Source organism: Ahaetulla prasina, chromosome 8 (assembly GCF_028640845.1).
Source record: "Ahaetulla prasina isolate Xishuangbanna chromosome 8, ASM2864084v1, whole genome shotgun sequence".
NCBI classification, from domain to species: Eukaryota; Metazoa; Chordata; class Lepidosauria; order Squamata; family Colubridae; genus Ahaetulla; species Ahaetulla prasina.
Window position 1 is genome coordinate 32,795,709 of NC_080546.1, and position 23,706 is coordinate 32,819,414.

Genomic DNA, 23,706 nt, shown 5'->3' on the forward strand with positions numbered 1-23,706 from the left:
CCAAGGGGCAGGGATTGCCACTGCCACTGCCTATCCCCACTGCCTGGAATGGGCTGGAAACAGGATGTGTAGAGGCCGAAAATGGGGCATGTGGAGGCCAAAAATGGGATGCATGGAGGCGGCGATAGGCAGCAGTGGTGATGAGCAGTGGCAGTGGCGATGGGCAGTGGCGATCTCTGCAGCCTGGAACAGTTGATAGGCAGTATTCCAGGAGGCAGATTCAACTGCCAATCAGCCGCTTGTGCTAAATCAGGCTGTGCTAAAGCTGACCAGGCTGTCTGCTGTTTGCTGCAAGGAGGCAAATTGCTGGGACGCAGAGGCAGATTTTTTTTTCTTGTTTTCCTCCCCAAAAGCTAGGTGCATCTTATAGTCCAGAGCATCTTATAGTCCAAAAAATACGGTAATCTAAAAAATAACCACAAAAAAGTAATTAATAATTGGGTATCATAGCACATTTTGAGAATTAGAAGGTAAGATAAGCAATATTAAGATTTTTATTGTTCTGAATAGCAAGTTATCCTGAAATATTTTCTTAAGTTGTTATAACATTCCATCATTTAATAGCTGAAGTGCTTATGCTACAAGAATACATTTTGAAATACCAATCTACATTTGAGGTAACTGCTAGGTTCTAATTTAAATTTCCTGTCTAGCTTGTTATGTTTATGGGTTGCCATCTGGAGAACAACATGTTTATTTAGGTAATAGATTCAAAACATGTTGAGAAAAAAGATGAGAACATAATTAACAATGAACTTTGTCAGGAAATCCTTTGTCAAGAAGATCCACATATTTTTAAATTAATTATTCTAGTTATTGAAGTGATTTTTCATTTATTTCAAGTTTTTAAAAAAGTATACGAAAGATTTACGATACTCAAAGAGAGAAGGCAGAGGGAATTATTTACCCACATAACTTTTTCTTAAAATAAAAAAGGCTTTATTAGAAACAAAAAAAGGTTTCATTAACCTTATAGCGAATAAAAGAGTACACAATAATTAAGAGCTAATGAAAGTTCTGCATATAAATGGAGACATTCAGCTAAAAGTGAATGCCTGTTTTATTAAATTCTTCAAGTGAAACAAAGATTTGTCCTTAGTTCAACATATCATACATACATATCAGGGAAATACCAGGACCAAAAGTAGAATTATGAACCTATGTATGAGCAAACTTTTTATATTAGGTTCATTTTTTTTTCTTACTCCTGTAATCCAGGTTGTATTAGTCAAGCCACTTGCATAATGCAATCACATGTTACTGCTACAATGCAGTATACCTTTATTGTTGCCAAAAAATATATTAAAAGCCTCTGTATTAAAAACATGCCAGCATATGATTTGGGATATTATCTACCTGACATCTCATTCATCAGATTTTAAAAGAATACTTTGTTTTACTGAAGAGAAGTCACTTTTTGCTTTTGTTTTTTTTCCCTTCCATTCAGTTGCGTCAGATTCTTGGAGACTGCCTGGGCAAGTCTCTGCAATTTTCTTAGCAAGGTTTTTCAGAAGTGGTTTTCCATTGTCTTCTTTCTAGAGCAGGGGTGTCAAACTCAAGGCCTGCAGGCCAGATCCAACCCACAGGAATGGCCTGTAGTGCCTCGCGGCCCCCCAAGCTTTGTTTTCGCTGGCAGAAGGCTGCAGGAGGTCGTTGTGGCCAAAAACAGAGATTGGGAGTCCGTTTTCGCTGATAGAGAGCCATCACAGGCGCCTCCAACATGAGTGATCTCAAGATGGCCACGCCCACCTGGCCACACACTATTCCCCCCCCCCGAGGTCAAACACAACCCTGATGCAGCCTTCAATGAAATCGAGTGTGACACTCCTTTTCTAGAGCTGAGAGAAAATGACAGGCCCAACATCACCTAAGCAGGCTTTGTGAGCAATGCAGGACTAGAACTCACAGTCTAACTTCATGCTTCAGCCTCTACACCAAATAAATTCTTTGCTTTTGTGTTCTCTACCAATTTCAAAGCCCAAATATTGAATTTATATTAATTTAGCTTTATGATTCATTGACTAAACTATATTTATCACTAACCTTGTGGAGAGCTGGGGCCATAACTGGAACCAAAAATCCATTATAAATATAATTCACAAGCTGGTTACGAATCAAAGAATGTGCCACCTAAAAATGGAAAGAGAAAGAGAAGGATATACCTGAAATAATAAATAAGCATTTACTTTCCCACTGTGCAATTTAAACATACATTTCAAGAAGCTGAACTTGACAAGTAAACCCCATCCATATTTTAAATTTTCTCTAGGTCCAACATCTGCACTTGCAAAAGTAACGTTTTCCAGAAATTTTATAGCCTGTATATATCACATTTCGAAACTGCTCATCTCCCTCAGAGAGTGATTCCAACAGTGTACAAATATATATAAAAGCATAGAAGTTATATATAAATATTTTAATAAAAAGCAACAAAAATTATTAAAATTAAAAAACGAGGGATGGATTTCAGGGCACCAACCAACCCCATAGCTGTGTGCCCCTCTGTGCACCCCAATCAATTTTTAAAGTATTTTTTATTGAAAATAAATGCTTTTAGCAGATTTTTGCATTCTAATCTGAAGTTTGTCACTCATTTCCCTACAGATATCTACAATATCCTTCCCAACATTCATTCTCATTCCCCCTTACTTCAGCCTATTCCAAATCATTTAATGACTTTCTATTATCTCTATTACAGAATGCTATTTCTTCAGCATTGACAAAATAAAAATACATAAAACATTTTAAAAAAAAAAAAACTCCATCAAAATGATTTCAATTCAAGCAGTTTTGCACACATTGTTAACTATTACAATGAGCCACGGTGGCGCAGCACTTAGAGTGCAGTACTGCAGGCTACTTCTGCTGATTGCCAGCTGCTTGTAATTTGGCAGTTCAAATCTCACCAGGCTCAAGGTTGACTCATCCTTCCATCCTTCTGAGGTCGGTAAAATGAGGACCAAGATTGTTGAGGGCAATATGCTGACTCTGTAAACCGCTTAGAGCGGGATGTAAAGCACTGTAAAGCTGTATATAAGTCTAAGTGCTATTGCTATTGCTATTACTGCCTCTCACTATGAAGATGTAAGTTCAAGGCTAAGAAACTTGCACATAAAACTGCCTACTAAATCTTGACTAGTGAACGTTATGAAAATCACTATAACATTCATGACCTCCCAAGACTGATAATGAATTGTATAAGCTATGCAATAAGTATTTGTTATATTTTTCTTTATCTCTGAATTTATCACGAAAGTTAAAAAAGAAATCACCAATCTTGAATATCAAAATTATTTTTAAGAAGTCAATACATTTTAACTATTGAAAAGGTAGATAAGATTGAACAGTTTCAGATGCAAGAATCCAGAGCCAGGATAGAGTTCAAAAGTACTACAAGTTTATTTCATGCTACTTATACACAAAAATCTGATCTACTAATGGTCAAGACAAATTGGCCCTAGGTAAGACTCAACAGAATTCATGGGGGGCTGGACTTAGTTCTCTTGTGGGACCATAGCAACTCTAAACTGATGACATATTGATTCTTGGCTCTTTTAAGACTTGTGGACTTCAACTCCCAGAGTTCCTCAGCCAGCTTTGCTTTGTCTACAAGTCTTAAAAGAGCCAAGTTTGCAGACCCCTGGCTTAGCCTGTTCGTCTCTGTCATCCAAAGATGTATAAAACTATATATGCTGTGGATAATTTAAATAGGAAAATATTTACTTCCATAATATGACAACCCAGAACATACAATTAAATCCTAACAGCAAAAGATCAGCAATTTTTTTCATCAACATAAACTGTCAGTCACTAACTTGGAAGTTTAAAACAGGAATGTAAAACTTTTTTGAACCAAGGAAGAAACTTCTCCAAAAAAGTAACCAGAGGCCAGATAAGAAATGAATTTAATTAACTTTAAGTTTAAAGTTAATTAAATTCATCCTTAGCCATTAAGTACTTTCTTGCACTATGCCATCCAAAGCTATAATTTGATGGCAAGTTATGAAGGCCTCTGATACTTCATGTTTCATGAAACATAAAGTATTAATCACTACTAGAAACTGTAAATTATTTGTTTTGTCTACTGATATATGCCTTCAAATACCAATTATCAGCAACCATGACCTGGAGAGTATTATTTTATTTATTTTATTTTGGCCATTTCATACAGTGTGTTGAACTAGGTAAGCCTGAAGCATCAACATGCTGACATAAAATCTTGGATATGATCTTGAGGGATCTCAAGAAGTACCATGTTATATCTTTCAGTTAAGAATAGCAAATAGCATTTAATACATGACTTCAAAGCAGTGGTGGGATTCAAATAATTTAGCAACCAGTTCTGTGGGTGTGGCTAGGTGGGCGTGTGGCTGGATGGGCATGGCCAACTTGACATCACTTATGGCAAGGTGGGGCGGCACCTTGCTGTGAGTGATGTCATTGGCCACGCCCAGTCATATGACCGATCCTGCAGAGATCAGGGCGATTTCCTAACTTCCCCGCTCCACCCTTGGGCTGGCAAAATAAAAGATCTAAAGATTATTGCCTGCCTGCGGAAAACTGGCAAAAGGAGGCGGGGGGGGAAGGGCCCATGGAAACGCCGTTTTCCGCGCCACGCTGGATTGGGATGGGGAGGTGGAGGGGAGCAAAAAGCCTACTCAGTCCATATGTACTCATCAGCATAACAGCAAATCTCTCTCCAGCTCTCTGGTTCAGGCATTGGGAGCTTGGCCAATTTTCTTCCAGCACTCGTGCAGGGAATCCCGGGAGCGGCAGCATATTGCATGCTTTTTACTCCAAGCAGCCCGGATGGAGAACACATGGCTGGGGTGGAGGAGTGGTCCTTCTTAACAAGCTCAAAACTGTTGATGTAAACCTGAGTTCCACACATGAGAGCTGGAAACCCAGCTCTGGCTGCAGACATACGATTGTGAGGGCAGGCTTTTTCCAAGGCTGGTCATAGAGGGAAACAGAGATAAGTGCACCGGAATACTAGACTTCCAGCTCTCATGCGAGGAACCCAGACTTGCAACTCAGTTTTGAGCTTGTTAAGAAGGACTGCTCTTCCACACCAGCCATGCAGTTTTAAGTCCAGGCTGCTTGGAGTGAAAAGCATGCTCTCAAGTCCCAATTCGAGGCTCGCCATACCTGGGGGGGAAGGGCACAGAGTTGCAACCATCGGAGCTGGCGAGTCCAACGGTAAGGAAGGCTGCGGCTGCGGTTGTGGCGGGACACGTCAGGACAGCGCCGGCCTGAAGCCAGCATGGCCGCCCCGCTGGGAGGACACTTGCCCCATTGGTCAAGAGGCTGCTCACCTGCCTGGCCAGTGTCAGAAGAAAGGGAGGCAGAAAAGTTCAGCCAAGTCTTCTCCTCCTTCTCGGCCTCAAGCAAACAGGCACACACACCTCATGGTGCCAGAATCTTCTGCGACGAGACGGTGAATGCCCACGTACCGTCTCCTCGCAGAATATTCTGTCCCCCACAACCAAGAAGACACGCGAGCTGACTATATTTGCCAGCAATTTACTCCTACGATAGATATCAGTTCTGGCAATGAACCTGCGATTGCCTGCCAAGTTCTCTTATCTCCTCAGACCAGCGTAACTGCAGTTCAGAAATAAACAGAAATCCAGAAGCCAAAGTCTTAGTCTCAAAATATTGCAGCCAAAGTTTCCAAGAGTCAGTTTTTGTCCATCACAAGAAGCTATAGAGCAGCTCCTCCTCCTGTTATACCCTGTGGGGTGTGGCTCCGTGACTCAGCACTCTCTAGGCCTGCCCCACCCCTTCTTTTGTTGTTCCTGCCTCTCCTTTCTGTGACGCCTGGGATTTAACCAGGACTGATTGTCAGCAGCTGAGTGTTGAGGCGTTTCCTGGGAGGGGGAAGGTGTGGGAGAAAGAGGCCTCGTCATCTCCTCCACCTGGCCTGCCTCTGGATCCTGGAGCGGAGCCAGAGAGGAAGGTTCTGCAGAGAAAAGCCCTGTCGGCTCTTCCCCCTCACTCTCTGAGTCACTCTCTGCCAAGAAGCCAGGCTCGGGAGCCGAAGACACAACACAGAAGGTCCTGGCACTGTGAGATGCTCTCTGTGTGTTTCAGGCTGAGAAGGAGATGTCATGCCTGAACTTTTCCTGTCTTGGAAGCTGCCTTTAAGTAGCAAGGACAGGCTGTGGCAGCTGCCTTCCGAGCAGCTTTGGCCGGCCCAAAAAACAGGACGGTGATGGTGGCAATGGGCCAGGAGAACGGCGGGACATGTCAGGACAGCACCAGCCTGAAGCTCGTCAGCAGACCGTCCTCCTGGTCTGGCCACAAACGGCACTGGCATACAATGGGGTGCACGGCTGCCAGAAGTCCCGTCCTGTTCTTCACACAGGCTCCCGAGCTCCATTTTCAGCTGCCACGGCCTCCTCTAACCCTCTGAAAACAGTGAAAACAGTGAAAACAGAACTCAGGAGGTCTGCGTGCCATTGGGTACCATGGCAGCCAAAAACGGAGGTCAGGAGCGTTTTTGCTGGCAGAAGCACCGTGGGCCAGTCCTTCGCTGTTTCTAGGCCAGCAGTGCCCTGGCCCACATCTAAGTACCCCGCAGACCAGATCTGGCCCTCAGGCCTTGAGTTTGACACCCTTAGTATAGATGCAATAAAATCCTGAATACAGCATCTAAGTGGTATAATGTATAATCTTATCATTAGACAGATGAAGAACAAGAAGCAGAATGGACAAAAATCCCTAATTACTAGGGAACGAATATGAAAAAATCAGACAAATTTTAAATACTGAACAAATCAAACCCAACTACATATACGTAGTATATTCTATTATCATAAACCAAAATGTAATTACAGGTAATCCTTGACTTATGATCATTCATTTAGTGACCTTTCAAAGTTACAATGATGCTGTAAAAAGTAATCACATTTACAACTGTTGCTGCATCCCCTCAGTTACATGATCAAAATTTGGACTCTTGGCAACTGACATGTATTTACAACAAGTTGCACCGTCCTAGGATCACATGATCACCATTTATGCTAGGTGGCTTCCACCAAGCAAAGTCAATGATGGAATCTGAAGTCACTTAATGGCTGTGTGATTTGCTTAATGACCATGGAAAAAAAAAAGGTTATAAAAATGGCTGCAAAAGAAGGGGGTCAATTTATTTTCTAAAGCACCAGAGGGCAAGACAAGAAGCAATGGATGGAAACTAATCAAGAAGAGAAGCAACCTGGAATTAAGGAGAAACTTCCTAACAGCAAAGACAATTAACCAGTGGAATGGCTTGCCTTCAGATATTGTGGTTGCTTCATTGCTGGAGGTTTTTAAGAAGAGACTAGACAGTCACTTGTCTGAAATGGTATCTCCTGCTTGAGCAGGGGGCTGGACTAGAACACCTCCAAGGTCCCTTCCAGCCCTATTCTGATTTTGATTCCCTTAATGACTACATCGCTTAGCAATGCAAGTTCCAGTCCCAATTTGGTTATAAGTCAAGCACTACCTGTGCCACAAATAAGCACAGTATTTTTCCCCAAAAACTAAATTAATTGGTTTGCAATAAAAGTTGCTTTACTAATACATGTAAATTGTTAAATTTTGCAACAATGATAGCAATAGCAATAAGACTTATATAATCACAATACTGCATTCTAACCACTGCTCCACCAGGACTCCTCTAAATAAACTTGTATTTCACTTATATATTAACAAAATATAATTGATGCTGATATTCATTTAAAAAAAATAGTATGTCACACATATAAAATAAATAACCCAATATTTTTTTCTAAGTATCCATAAAATTGTAATACTACTATTTTAAAATACTACTTCCATTTGTAAGTCTTTTCTCTAGCCCAGTACCTGAATTACTGCATTGCAGAACTCAAAAGAATTCATAAATTGTACAAGAGCTGGCGAAAGTAAACAGTCGTCTTTTAGAAGACAGTGCCATTCTTCTCCATTATCTTCCAGCTTTGTAGGCAAAGATGAATATAGACCACTTAAGCCTGTTGCTAGCACCTGCAAGACGAAAGAGAAAGAAAAGAGAAGAAATACAGAATTTTTTTTGTTTTAAAAAAAGCATTGACAGTTCGATAGAAAGATAGAAACATGCTTTCAGTTTGTGAAGGTTAATTCCAGTAATCTAAAATATTTCCTCCCAATATTATGCTATTATGCTGCTGAACAGCATCTGAATTTAGGTTAATGGCAGATTTGTATGTACTTATTGTTATCACATGAAAAGTATTTCCAAACAAAACAATGCAAAGAGAACTTTCCCAATTGAAATATTTGCAAAATAAATAATCAACAGCTTGAAGTTTTTTATTGAAAACAGAAAAGCGGTAAGGCTCTGTATCAAGCAATGGGGCTTGGTGGCTATATCCTTCATGTTACAACATTTCCAGTTTTGATAACTAGATTAAACATTTAATTAGCAAACAGAAACACAAATCTCTATGATGCAACTGTGGCTCCCTGAATTATATATACTTACAGAAGTCTGATGATCTGATTTCTCAATGTTTAGCTTTGTAAACAACCATATTATCCAGGAAAGACATCAGATATGAAAAGCATAGAATGTGGAAATCTTTTTTTCTAAATTTTGACAATTGTTTCCCACAATTTACATTTTTACATATCTCTTTTTGTCTAAATAATAGGCTATAGGTCTTTTAAAATGGGACTGTCTCATCCAACAATCTGCCTATATTACAAAGATGCCATATTTATAGACAAGGCATACATTAAATTCACTTTAAATAAATATTTATAGATTTAGAACTAAATAACTGAAATGATTTAAATTTGGCATCAATATAAGCAAAGCTTCACGAAAGAGTAGTAGGCACAGGTAGTCCTTGACTTATAACCCATGACTTAGTGATCATTCAAAGTTACCATAGGACATCCCCCCCACAAAGATACTTACAACCTACTTCTACCTATGTTCCAATGGATGGAGCCCTCCTGTGTTAACATTTGGGGCCCTTGGAAACTGTCTATCATTTATAACCGTTTACAGCATCCTGCAATTGTGTGGCCATGTTTTATGATGTTTTTGCTGAAAACAGGTGTTTACTTCCATTTGTAAGATTTTTCAGCAAAAATACCTCATAGCAAACAATAGGTTTGAATCACCACAGCATTTGCTTAACAACAAAGATTCAGCTAACAACCATGGTCTTTTGCTTAATGAACACCACAAAAACTGTCATAAAATAAAGTCGGTCACATCAAGACCCATTTTACAACTGCCTTGACTTATGATTGTAATTAGTAGGCTTCATGCGTGCATCAAGGACTATCTGTAGAGTTCTAAGATTTACAAATGTGAATTTAAATTAAAATAATATTGACAGGAGCAGTGAAAGTAATTACTGTTTTTTAAACACATAAACACGCATATGCATATAAGTGAGAGAGAAAAATTGGTATCTATTAGTTATCTACCCATCCATACGCATACAATTTTGGAGACAAAACAAAAATAAAAACCATAACTCACAAAATTTCAATTCTGTAAGAACTAGCTATGATTCATTTGGAGTAGTTAAAGGAGAAGGTTTCTTTTTCCACAGGAATCAAAATGAAGTATTAATTCATATAAAAACAAAGTATCTTGCCAATTCTAATTTTTTGTGTATTTGCTTGGAAAAGTGCTTACAAACTTATTCCTGTACCTAAATTACAATTAACCAAACTGAGTAGGAAGGAAAATAAGTTCTAGCCTGTCAGGTTAATGTTTCAGAAATATTAATTTGACAATATATCTCTAGGTTTGATGTATTCTAGTCACATAAATAAAGACATTAGCTTCCCACCAATTTATTTTGCAAGTGTGTTAATTTAGCAGCTACCTCTTTCCAGTAGGCAATTATTCCTGAAAGCTGTCCTTCCAATTATCTTTATTTCAATAAATAAAACTGAGCAACAGAAGAATGTACAAAAAGAATAGTCTTCCCGAGTTCATTATTTTTCTTTCCCACCTGATTGATATAGGGAACATTAAAAAGGTAAATCCAGACTTTCCACTCTCTCTATTTTTATTTTTCTAGCTACCACAAGTTCAAGGTAGCTCCTCCCTCTGAGAATTGGTATGATTTGACTATATACTGGGTCTCCAAGCTCAATGGACATGGGTCACAACAGAAGTGGGTCAGAAGATTCCTCATCGCATTTTAGGCCATGGGAAGTGGGGGCAAAGTTTGCTCTTAAGATTCAGTGAACACATTTCTTCTAATTCTACAATAGCCACAATGGATGAAGATGACAACTGGGAAAATTCAGCTCAATGCAAATTGAATTTTGCTGAATGTTAGAAAGATTCCATATGAGATCATCATAGCTGATAAAGAACACACAGTGGAAAAATATTATCTAATAATATGCTGCCATGGGTCATAACAATTTTGCACAGGGTAAGAAGCTGCAATTCTGCTGTATGTTCAGAAAAACTGCCAAAGTATACTAAAATAATGCTATTGACTACTTTTAAAGTGCTACTATGCTTAGATATTGTATATCAAAACTTGATGTAGTTTAATTAAAATCTTGAATTTATTGCCTTTGATACTGGTCATGCTTTGCTTCCAAGTCACTGAAGGCAATTCCCAATTCATCTATTGAAACCAGTTCAGTTTAACTTTGCCAGCAGCAAAACAGATTTGGGAGGTATTTTGCATGCAAATCATAGCTATAAACTGTGCTTGTGGGAGAACAATTTACTATTTTAAACTTCCTTGTGGGATGACATTTCCAAGGTCAATTCTCTAAACCCTAATTATAATATCTAGCATTGCTTCTTATATATGTGAGCATGGATCTTCATAATTGCTAACTGTTTCCAGAGGCAGAACATATTTATGGAGTCAGAGAACATTATAGCCAGGGCATGACATGTTTGCCAAATAGAAGTAACTCCCATAGAAACATTATTGACAGAATTCAAATACTGTGCTGTGTCTGGTTTGATTAACCACGGTTTATTAAATGAATCACAATTGCCTAGGTTCATACAATATGTTAAGCTATAAACCACACTGTATAAATCACAGTAAATGGATTCCCATAAACTGCCACTTAAAAATCAAACTATTTTATAGGTCTGCATCTTCCATGCAAATTTTTAAAAATGCATGTCTGTTTTGAGGAGAAAATCTTCAACTTCTAAAATGGCATGCATATCCTAAATAAATCCCACCAAACATGTTAAATATTGTAGGAAGTTAGCACTCACCCCTCTCCTAGAAGAATGAAATATTTTAGGAAATATTAAATAGACAGAATATATTTCTCTGGATGAGAAATGGAGAAACATGTTTTAAAGACAAAGCAGCTCCCACCTTCCTGCTTCCCCCCCCCACACACACCTTTGTCAATGGGCCAGAGGCAGAAACCCAACCCCAACCCCCATCTATGAACCATCATCTGCAACACAATAGGACCCATCAACTCCCCACATGACACCTGGGGAGATTACATCAGCCAGCAAGACTAGCTATGACCTCTGACAGCAACCAATCAGGATACTCTTCCTGTGCCCCAGGAAGTTCAAAGCCAGAGAGGGTATAAAACCCAGGGACTCTCAGCATCTCGGCCCTTTTCTGTTCAGGAACTCAAACCATGTGATCCTGCCCACCATTAAACCATCTTTCCAAGCAGTCTCCATGTTTCCAGTGTCTTTTTCCCCACTTGGAACTGAACCCAGAAGGATATTTCTTCCAACAATATAACAGCATAATTTTAAGTTGAAGGATACAGTCGAGAACAATTTGCTCCATTCTGTATTTTTTTTAAATTATAAGGAAATATTACATACAGTGTAATATTTAACTGGAATTACTTCACTTTAATCAGAATTAGATTATTCAGTTGCATCCATTGGGAAATGATAAGAAACCCAAAATCTGAGGCATCATTCGGAGTTTCCTCAAGGGGAGAACTGGAGAGATCATTCTTATAAAGGCTGCATATTAGAGATATTTAACAATTGAACAGCCCTCAGGAATGGTCTTGTGTTCTTTTTATTATAGCCTCGGGTTTGCTACCTTTATTGCTTGTCTCACTCCAACATCCTAAAACAATTATTCTAATTAGTAATGTATTTTGACAATAATGGCCCCTACTGTTTGAAGGTTAACACATTTAGCTTTAATCTTCTAAGTAAAAAGTCTTCCTAAAAGTCAGTTGGCAAATGTAGGCGTGTACACAAAGGCATTGATATAATAGAAGTATTTATCATGAAAATACCTTTTTTAAAATAAGTACTTTCTATATGTATTCATTTAAATGAAACATGGTTTCTCTAGACTGGAAATATCTTTATGGCATTGGGGATTGGCAAGATAATGGTTCCAATTTATTCTGCATTTTATGACATTTTGGAACATGGATCAGAGAAAGGAAATAAGGATGTAAGGGGTACTACAAATTGAATCCTATGCCTGAAGGAACCGGGATTCTTTAAAAAGACTGAGGGGGGATATGATACATACTTTTCAAATATCTGAAAGAAGGCAATATAGAAGCCAATCAAGACCTGTTCTCCATCATCTCAGAAGGCAAGACATAAATATAATTATTTAAGTTACAGGAAGGCAGATTTAGTTATTGTAAGAAAAAAACTTCTACCACTAAGGGCAATTTGAAAGTGGAACAATTTCCTGGAGATGTCATCATTTCCCCTCAGTTCAAGCAGAGAATAGGCAGCCATGTGTTGTCAATGCTTGATCTTGGATTGTTTCCCTTAGTTTGGGGTTAGGCTCCCTGTCTAAATGGTCCTTTTTAACCACATGATTATATGCAAAGTCAACATTATACTAATGTTTAGGATTATGACATCTCTTATCAATAAAATTATTCTCAACTTACTCAATTTTATTGTTCAAAACAAACCTGTGATGGGAAGATTAAAAAAGATAAGTTTGAATTTGGACCTATCTGAAATATGTTCCTAGGGAAAAAAAAGAAGACTGCCCCAAATATCTTGTCTGGTGTGCAATTTCTATTAAAATGAGTGCAAGTGTGTGATAGCCACCAATGTACTAAAAAGACAACATAATTAATTCCTAATATTTATCATCTTTGTTCATTAAGATCAACTTTGTTTTCCAGGAAGAACATTACATCATGCTAAAAACACCAGTCACTTCATCCTGATTGGAAATAAATCTAATGTAAATACTCTGAGCATGTACAAGTGAAAGAGCATATATCAAAGTTTTGTGACAAGCCATCACAGAATTGTATCTCCTTCATCGAAGTAAGCTTACCAGTTAGATATAGATTATCTGTAAGATCTTGCCAGAGGCAACTGGATATATTTCAATTTAGTGTTTTATTGTGGTATTATCAAGCTTATCACAACCACTTGGTGCAGTGGTTAAAATGTAGTATTGCCAAGCTAAATCTACCCACATCCTGGAATTCGATCCTGACCGGCTCAAGGTTGACTCAGCTTTCCATCCTTTCAAGGTCGGTAAAATGAGGATCCAGATTACAACCACAATTTAATATACAAGTTTAGCTTTTGATTTGCATTATTCTTAGAATGTTCAATATTAAGCTGAATGTTTAAGTTAAGATTCACTTCTCAATTCAATGTGATGACCTTTCTGAAGAAGTTCCATTTTTCCCAATTATACCATTTAGAATTTCTACATAGCCATAATAAAACTACAATTCATCAGGTAAATTTAATTCTCCTTTGTGCAAAATCTTAACTTTAATATTCATTTACGAAAGAATCCATATTTGGTAGATAGAATGAGTAGTTAGAAAAAACTTACCGGACAAAAATAAGTATTCTCTACTATGTGATGAGCAACCACACAGCTTTCTGAAGAAAGAGACATTATAAAAAGTAATGCATCACGGGCCTGTTGGCCAACAGTCCCTTCCCGATGTATAAAAGGAATCAAGAGAGAAAAGATTAGAAAGTTTGCAGCTCCTTGGTCCTCACTGGTATGGAAAAAAAGTTCCAAGATAGATGGATCTTTGGCTAGGATTGAGCATAGCTGGTTGAGAAGAATCACCAGCTCTACTTCAACGGCTGGTGTGGTAGTTCCTGAGCAAGAACTCAGCAACATCATTAATGGTTTTAGGATGGGTTTGTGATGCAGCAGCTGCTGATGAGACTGTGTGACAAGCATTTCATACATTTTCAGTTGCTCAATTTTCATCTCATCAGTGAATTCCCGCCTGAGACTCCAAAGAAAGAGCTTTTCCATGATATTCTCTGTAACCACGAACTCCAGGATAGGTCCCATTGCTGCATCTTTTGCCTGTTCTTCAATTAAAAGGAAGAGCATGTGCTCTACATAGTTCTGCACAGTGCTGGCCTCATCTGGAGAAATTGTCCCATATTTTGCTTGAATATTTTTTAAAGGGTCATGCTTCTCTAAAATTTTTACAACCTATCGAAAATTAAATAAAAAAGTATTCAATCATACAATAGGCATTAAAATATGGACTCTCTCTTGCAATCTTTAATTATGAAAAATTGAATTTATGAACAAATATCTTCATAATAGTTCAGAACATTCCAAATGGAATGTAATCCAAGGCAACCTATGGATTAATAAGTAGAAACAGCCTATGCATGCCTTTTCTGAAATATCTCACCCCAAATGGCTAATCTAATCAATTGTGCTACTTAAGAAGAGAAGCACATGATTCAGTCTACTCACCAACATATGACCAAGTTGAGCAACTAAGAATGTTCTTAGTCACTGGATTTTAATAACCAATATCTTCCTAGCTTCATTTATGGGCAAGTACATTTAAAGAGTAAAAGTTCAATAGCTGAAATAGAAGATATAAAAATACTAGATTGATACTAATGCCCACACTGAAAGGGGCTCTATTGGCAGATGTATGTGGGCATTAGACAACACCAATTAAAAATGAACCATACAGGAATCCATAAATAATATATTGTATAGAAATAATGTATTGCATGCTCTAAATCAGCGATCACCAATCTTTCGGACCTCAAGGACCACTAAATTCATAATTTTCAATCCCGCAGACCACTAATATGATCTGCCTATCTGCCGACTGGATGGGCATGGCTAGGTGGTCATCTGACTGGGTATGCATGGCCAACTTGATGTCATTCATGTCAAGGGGTGCCTCGCCAGGCTCTACTCGCTCCTCCCTTCCCAGCCACTTCTCACCTGCCTGCTCGCACTCCTTAGGGCCCCAACAGGAAGTAGTTGTTGGAGCTAAGGAGCCACCATGAGAAAGAGTTCATAGTTTGAGGACCCCTGATTTAGTGCAATTTTAAAAATGCAAATAATTTTTCTGCGGATCACCAAAATTTTCTCACGGACCACCAGTGGTCCACGGACCACCAATTGGTGACCGCTGCTCTAAATAGAGTAATGCAGCCTTTCAGCATAGGAAATGTTTTGGTGGATTTAAGACATATAACCCGGCAAAGAAGTCCATGAAGATTCAAAATACATTTTAAAAGGACTTTACTTCACTTGCAATAGAGCCTAGCAATCCTAATTAGAACATGAGTTTATTCAATTGGTTGTTATATCCCTAATATATGATGATTTTTTTTAAAGCAGTAAGTTATACAGTTCTTCAAAAGTTAATAAAGATACACTTGGTGTCAATATCATACAATATGGCTTGAACCCTGAAAATACAAGCAAATATCTGACAGTTCAAATGGGTTCCTAACATTTCAATCAATAATAAAGAGAAATAAAAGAAGAAAAGTTCTCAGAACTCCATTACCTGTGCCCAGTGGGTTTTAAATACTATCATGCATGTTTCTGGGTCAACTCCTTCTAGGCTCACAGCCTGATGGGATTTTTTCCCACTTGTACCTGTGGACATCATAAGCTCTTCAATGGTCAATTCTACTAGACCATATTAAATTTCCTTTTCAACATGAGTAGCATATCACTGCATAGCATGTGGATAGACATCGCTGATCTGCAAGGAATTCAGAATAATCCAGATAAAGCATGTGGACTGTAACATAGATATAAATGCAAGAAACAGGAATGGCCCTCAAAACATGCTCTGCTTCCATAAACAAGTCTGTATTTCTCATATATTGTGCAATGTTTGGCACTATGAATGCTATATAATTCTGTAATCCCTTTGCAGCGAAGTACAATTGGAAAGATGTTACAGGAAAAGTTATAAGTCATTCTCAAAAAAAGAATACTGTTAAGTTTGGTGTAGACCGTTTGGATTCCTGATTCAAAGAGGTAAGAGCTTTCAATAAAATATTGCAAAATCTATTAACTGGAAAAATATAAAATGGAACAAAAATTAATTTGGTAACTCTTCTTTTCATTGTAAGACAATACTGTTTATTTAGACAATGAGAACAATTATAAACAAATGTAAAAAATATTTTTTGGGCAAAAACAGCTACTGCTTTAGAAATACTTAATTTTTCTTTTCAGTAGTGGCAAAATGTGTGAAATTACACCATGTTAACTTACTCTGGCTGAAAGCATCACTGTACTGATAAGAAAATGTTATTATAAAAACAGAAGTTCTTGTATTTAACCAAAGTATCCATGTATGTTCATATAAATGTAACATGTTATAGACTAGAGACAAAGTTTGCATAACCAAACTATTTATACAAGCTAATTTCCCAATCTTTCTTTTTTTCCCATTTGTACAACCTATTCATTACAGTTTGAATGGTTGTTTGCCACTCGAAGCTACCGCTACTAGGACAAAGTTGCAAGAGATGAGGGAACAGAAAACTTCTCCAATGAAGTGTTAATTGAAATTCAATTTAGTTTATTATAAATCTATATGCTTGAATACTATGTATACATAAACAAAAATAAAATATATTTTCTTCATATAATATTCAAATAAAAGTATACTGTACTGTGAAAGTACTGGTCTCTCAAAAAAAAATCAAGAATGATATCTTGATGTATATTCATTTCCAAATTTCACCCCAAGACATGTATTATTATTTAAATAACATAAAATAATGCATACAGCTATATATCATTAGAAATTCACATTTCAATTATTAAGAAACTCTTATCTCTCAATTACCATATTTGCCTGAAAGGAAAATCATCCTGAATTTATAACAAGCCCCCCAAAAAAGGAAGAGTAAGAGTTGCTTGGAAAAATTTCTAAATATTATTCCCTTCCAGTGCCCTACAAGTTTTCCTATGTTGTTAAACTAGTACAGTTGACTGCGGCTGAAATTAATAGACTAGACTAGACTAGACTAGACTAGACTAGACTAGACTAGACTAGACTAGACTAGACTAGACTAGACTAGACTAGACTAGACTAGACTAGAATAGAATAGAATAGAATTTTTTTTTAATTGGGCAAGTGTGATTGGACAGACAAGGAATTTGCCTTGGTGCATATGATCTCAGTGTACATAAAAGAAAATATATGTTCATCAAGAATCATAAGGTACACTTATTGATAGTCATAGGGTACAAATAAGCAATCAGGAAACAATATCAATATAAATTGTAAGGATACAAGAACAAAGTTACAGTCATACAGTCATAAGTGGAAGGAGATGGGTGATGGGAACGATGAGAAGATCAATAGTAATGCAAACTTAGTAAATAGTTTGACAGTGTTGAGGAAATTATTTGTTTAGCAGAGTGATGGCCTTCGGGAAGAAACTGTTCTTATGTCTAGTTGTTCTGGTGTGCAATGCTCTATAGCGTCGTTTTGAGGGTAGGAGTTGAAACAGTTTATGTCCAGGATGTGAGGGGTCTGTAAATATTTTCACAGCCTTCTTTTTGACTCGTGAAGTATACAGGTCCTCAATGGAAGGCAGGTTGGTAGCAATTGTTTTTCTGCAGTTCTAATTATCCTCTGAAGTCTGTATCTGTCTTGTTGGGTTGCATCCAAGATGGCACCACCGAAGGCTGCCTCGGTGAAATGCTCTCTTGAAGTTTTCTTCATCCCACCATAAACTTGTACATGTTTAGGAATGTATATGTACATGCAGGTGTTTTATGTACATATATTTGTGACAGTGGAAAAGTCTTATTTCTCCCATCCACCCAAAAAAAAGTCAAATAAATATCATTTGAATTAGATACCAGGCTAGAAACAGGAGGCTGTGAGTTCTAGTCCTGCCATAGGCACAGCCAGTTGAGTATCTTTGTACTACTTACTCTCTCAGCCTTGGGAAGAAAATAATGATAACCCACTTCTGAAAACATTTTCAAGAAAACTGTGGGGACTTGCTCAGGAAGTCACTTAACAATCTCCATCTGCATAAACTATTCCCTCAGAGGATCAAAACAGGTTGAAGGTAAGGAGAAGTAGTACAGTAGGTAAATTGAGAAAGAAAGGAAAAATAACTGGATGGAGATGGACAAAAGAAAAAACAAAGAAGGAAAGGAAAGAGAAAAAGGTTTTCTTTAAGAAGTTGCTGGCTGGAAAGGATCTCTCTGTAAAGGATCTGATAATCATAGGACAGACCCTATAGGGAAGGGTTAACTCCATACCTTCTAATTAAAAGGCTTAACATTTAATTTATTTTATTTATTTATTTATTTTGTCACAACATCATACAAAAAGATTATATAGTATATAAACATATATATGGGTAAATATTAGGAGGTCTAAGCATATATAGGAAGAAGAAAAGAAAACAATAGGACAGGAATGGTAGGCACATTTGTGCGCTTATGCACGCCCCTTATGGTCCTCTTAGGAATGGGGTGAGGTCAATAGTAGAAAGTTTTTGGTTAAAGCTTTTAGGATTATAGGAAGAGGCCACAGAGTCAGGTAAAGTATTCCAAGCACTGATGATTCTGTTACAGAAGTCATATTTTTTGCAATCTAGATTAAAGCGGTTGACATTAAGTTTAAATCTATTGGTTGCTCTTGTATTATTGCAATTAAAGCTGAAGTAGTCTTTAACAGGAAGGACATTACAATAGATGATTCTATGGGTTAAACTTAGGTCTTGTCGAAGGCGACGGAGTTCCAAGTTTTCTAAGCCTAGGATTTCAAGTCTGGTGGGATAAGGTATTTTGTTGTATTCAGAGGAATGGAGAACTCTTCTTGTAAAATATTTCTGGACACGTTCAATTGTATTGATGTCAGAGATGTGGTGAGGGTTCCAAACAGGCGAGCTGTATTCTAGAATCGGTCTAGCAAATGTTTTATATGCTCTGGTTAGTAGTGTAGTGTTTTTGGAAAAGAAGCTACGTAAGATTAGGTTTACAACTCTTAGAGGTTTTTTTGCTATGTAGTTGCAGTGGTCTTTGGCACTTAGATCATTTGACGTGAAAACTCCAAGGTCTTTAACGGCATGGGGGTCATCTGTAAGGTAATGTCCATCAAGTATGTACTTAGTGTTTGGGTTCTTTTTTCCTATATGTACGACTGAGCATTTGTTGGTTGAGATTTGGAGTTGCCAAGTTTTAGACCAAGTGGTTAGATGATCAAGGTCTTTTTGAATGATAGATGTATTGTCTGTGGTGTTAAATAGTTTGACATCGTCAGCAAAGAGAACACAATTACTTGCGATATGGTCACAAAGATCATTAATGTATAGTATGAAGAGTGTTGGTCCAAGGACGCTGCCTTGAAGAATGCCACTCTTGACAGGAACAGGATTTGATAGAGCATTGCCAATTTTGACCACTTGTTGTCTGTTAGACAGAAAAGCAGATATCCATTTGTGAAGGGGTCCTGAAATGCCGTAGGATTTTAGTTTTAGGAGAAGTTTATCGTGTACTACTGAGTCAAAAGCTTTGCAGAAGTCTATGTAGATTGCATCTATTGTTTTGCCTTGATCAAGATTTGTAGTACATATGTTTTTACAGTGGAGAAGCTGTAAGTTGCATGATAATTTTTTCCTGAAACCAAATTGTTTATTGGAGAGTAGGTTGTTAGTTTCTAAAGGATTAACATTTCTTCCTGTGACTTGGAGGAAATTCTTTGTTTCAGTCACTCCAACTAATTGTAGCTTATGTTTACTGAATGATATACCTTACTGATAAAAACTCTGCCAGAGGCAAGAGTTCAAGAGATGTTTCCGTTCAATTTCCAGGTTGCAAGACCTAGCCAGTCAAGGCATTTTGTGAGACATTATATGAGCATCTCAGTTTTCTCCACTTGGTTGGAGAACTAGAATCTTTTGAGGACAACTGAAGTAAACTGTCCCCTTAAGATCATCACTTAGCATTGTCCAAAACACACAGCAGCCTTTCCAACTACAGAAGATTGTCAGTTGCTCTCTTGCTCTTGTTCAAAAGCTGGAGGATGTACTTCAGACAACTGTCCACTGTCTCAGGTTGACTAAGGGATCTACCCATCTTGCCAAATATCAGAATAACAGGGTCGGAAGGGAACTTGGAGGTCTTCTAGTCCAGCCCCCTGCTCAAGCAGGAAACGCTATACAATTTCAGACAAATGGTTGTCTGGATGAGATCTCGGGATATTCAGGTGAATCATTCTTTCAAGCTTTTCATCTTAGTCAGTTGTGATGTTCACTGCTCCTTCTATGTTCTCTACTAATATCAGGCCCAAAGAACCAAGAATGACGTGGAGTTCCTTCTGAGCAGTTCTTTACTGTTTGCCTGTTAACAGGAATCAGTTTGCCTATTAAGCAGATTAAAATACTTATCTGCATAACGGTTACTTGAACTTTGTGATTTGGGGGCGGGGGGAAGCCCACCTTTTCTCACTTCCTGCCTAACAGACATTTTAAGCTCCACTGTTTCTTCACTGTCTAGGAAAGAGCCCCTCCCTTCCTGCAACTGCAGACTCCATTCCACCACAGCTAATTCACAGGGTTGTTGTTGTTGCTGTGGGGAAACAGAGGAGTATTAAACAGTGTTCTCTGCTTTGACTTATTTGTAAAAATAATAAAGGTGTGATAAAAAAACAAAATGCAGATAATCCTTCACTTATAATGTAATTGAATCTGGGATCTTTGTTGCTGAGCGAAGCAGTCATTAAATAAGATGCCATGTGACTGCTTACCGGACTTTTTTTCTCAATGGTTATAATCCCAGCACTCCTGACTGTGGTTGTTAAGAAATTGCTGGACTCTTTGAGCTGATGGGAGTCCCAGTAAAGAGGGATGCCTTGGATGCAGGGTGCCTTGGATGCATGAGGGAGGCTCTGTTCAGGAACCAAAAATCCTTTCTGCTAAATCCAAGCAGGATTTTCAGCCCCGATGGACAAAGGCACATGCCTAAGGTACCCCATGCTGCTTATCTCATTGTACTGCCTCGCTGCTTGATGACTGGATTTTGGCTCACTCTTGTCTCTATGGGCTGGCTGAAAGAGCTGCTGCCTGCTGAAGGATGTCATCTCTCCTCCATTCATGGAAGGGAATTTCTTCAGCGGGAACCACATGTGGAAGGCAACTCCTTTCATGAGGTGCAGGAACAGAGTTCAAATTGTCAGGATCTGAGCTCCATTTCTGCATCCTGCAAGGGAACGAAATCTCTCCTCCATACACAGAAGGGAATGCCTTCAGTGGGGTGCAAAATCAATTTGAATCACCAGGATCTTAGCTGTGTTTTTGCATCTTGCTAAAGGAGTTCAGCTCTCTCTGGCAGGCAGCTCTTTCAGTCAATTCCCAGAGGCAAGAGAAAGTTCTCTCGGCAACTTGCTACCTTCCAACAACTTGCTACCTTCCCTGCTAGATTCCCAATTGGCTTTCTTGGAAATCTGGCAGAGAAGATTGCAAATGGTGATCACATGATTACGGGGACTCTTGCAACTGATCATAAGTCTGAACAGATTGCCAAGGAACAGATTTCAATCAGAGACAGCACAATGTTCTACAACAGCTTGAAGTGCGGTAACATACCCTTTCTGAGACCACTCTATTTTCAAGTGGTCATTAAACAACCAGTCATAAGTTGGGGACTACCTGTAGTTTCTCCATTCTTATCTTTAATTAGATAGCCTCTTTCTGAAGACTCTGTTCTGGATTCATCTTCAGCTTTAGTTATGAACATCCTTGCTGCCATTTCTTTGATATGGAGCCCCATTTAAAATGGAAGCACTGAATGGAAACAGGTTGTTATTATTTATTCATATATTCAAATCTGAAAAACTTGGACCTTTAAAAATCTTCTTCTTTCCTTCAGCCTGAGCGCCTTCTTCTTGCTTTGGGATATGAGGTCATTATAGGAATTAATCAGGTGGTTTCTTGTTATAGAAACATATCCTCCTGTTTCCAAAACACATGTGTATGTGTGTTTCCATTTGCACCAAACTTTTTGTCACCTGGCAGATACTGGCATCTGAGGGGCATTCTCCTTGGTACTTGTCTCTTCCACCTTGTTGGTTAATGCTATCTGTGTTGATCGGTTTGGTAACTCCAGTGGCTGATTCTTTTTTTCGGGGGCTCCAGAAATTGGTATATGGAATCAAATGATAAATGTGGCTTTCTCATGCACAAGCTCTTATCATTCTTCAGGGCTGAAGAGAAGGATTTCTTTTTATCTTTGTTTTCTACAAGGAATGAATCAACTCTTCAAATAGCTACTTCTCTGTGAAAGGAATAACCATGAGGTTGAGATCTAAATTTGAGTTCCATCTTCCAGCATTTGAGTCACTAGCCTCAGCATGTGATAGTCTAGAACAGGGGTCCCCAAATCCCAGGCCATGGCTCACTATTGGGCCTTGAGCCCTTCATAACCAGGCCACGTAAGTAGTGGACAACAAGCGTGGGTGTGCATGACCATTTGCGCAAGAGGTGGGCGCACATGTCCACAACTTGCACAAATGGATGTGCACATGCTTGCCCACTGCTTATGTGGAACCATCTCCTCCCGCCCCCGTCCCAGGCTGGTCCATAAAGCTGAAAAGGTTGGCAACTATTGGTCTAGAAAAATCTAGATACAACTGTAAACAATCAATAAAAATGTTGGTATGGCTTCTCCTGTTCTGAATACTTTGTTGATATTCTCTTTTTATGTTTGGCTTTTTGAAGGTCAGATTTCCAGATGATTGACCTCTGGCAATGACAGAGGAAACAGCTGTAACCCAAATTCTCAATGCTTCTGCTTCATTTCAGCAATATGTTCAATATAAGCTACATAGGATCAGTAAGTGTCTCTCCTCCCTGTCTTGGAATCATAATTTATGGGAAATTAATACTGACTTATCAGTGCTAATCCACCACTGCATGATTTTCTTGTCTAAAAAGAAGATGTAGCTGTGTACCTCTTGCCAGTGTAGAGGATGCCCTAATTTTGGTTGTTGTTTCCATTCCTTCTTACTTATACCTTTGAAGAAGTGTGGAAACAACATATCTCGAGCTACCGTTTTAAGTCTTACTAGATTGAGTCATGTTTCTCTTGACTTGTCAGAGTTCATCCACATTCCTCCAATACTCCTCCACATCCATAGCTTCTCAGTTCTCCCTCCACATTCTGTTGTGGGGACAAGACAGATTTAACAGAAGTGACCTTGCTGTGGCCTGAAAATCTGACAGCTACCAAGCTTTACGTCTGCAATGATTCAGCCAAGAAAGGAGTCTGTGAAATGTTACTACTCTTGCAACCACCAAGTGTCTTTGGTCAAATTAATGGAAAGGGCGAGGAAGAATGCCTTGCTATTCAAATCTTAAAAGTTATGAATCTTGCTTCATATATTGTACAGTATAGTCTTTATAAATTACCTTGATATTCGACCATTTAAATTACTGTGCTGCTTGACAGGTATGTTAAAGAAGATAGTATATGCTGATCT

At 38.3% G+C, this 23,706-nt stretch overlaps 1 protein-coding gene across 4 annotated transcripts in view; it reads right to left on the bottom strand.

Moving 5' to 3' along the window:
* Window positions 1–23,706, bottom strand: part of FHIP1A (FHF complex subunit HOOK interacting protein 1A) — a 79,701-nt gene that overhangs the window by 35,026 nt on the left and 20,969 nt on the right. For all 4 annotated transcript variants that reach the window (XM_058192758.1, XM_058192757.1, XM_058192754.1 and 1 more), the window contains 4 exons: window positions 15,748–15,948; window positions 13,785–14,411; window positions 7,852–8,010; window positions 2,044–2,130 (listed from right to left, as the gene is read on the bottom strand). In XM_058192758.1, coding sequence (XP_058048741.1) covers window positions 2,044–2,130; window positions 7,852–8,010; window positions 13,785–14,411; window positions 15,748–15,852 — 978 coding nt within the window. In that variant the 5' untranslated portion in view covers window positions 15,853–15,948. The remainder of the gene's footprint in view (window positions 1–2,043; window positions 2,131–7,851; window positions 8,011–13,784; window positions 14,412–15,747; window positions 15,949–23,706) is intronic.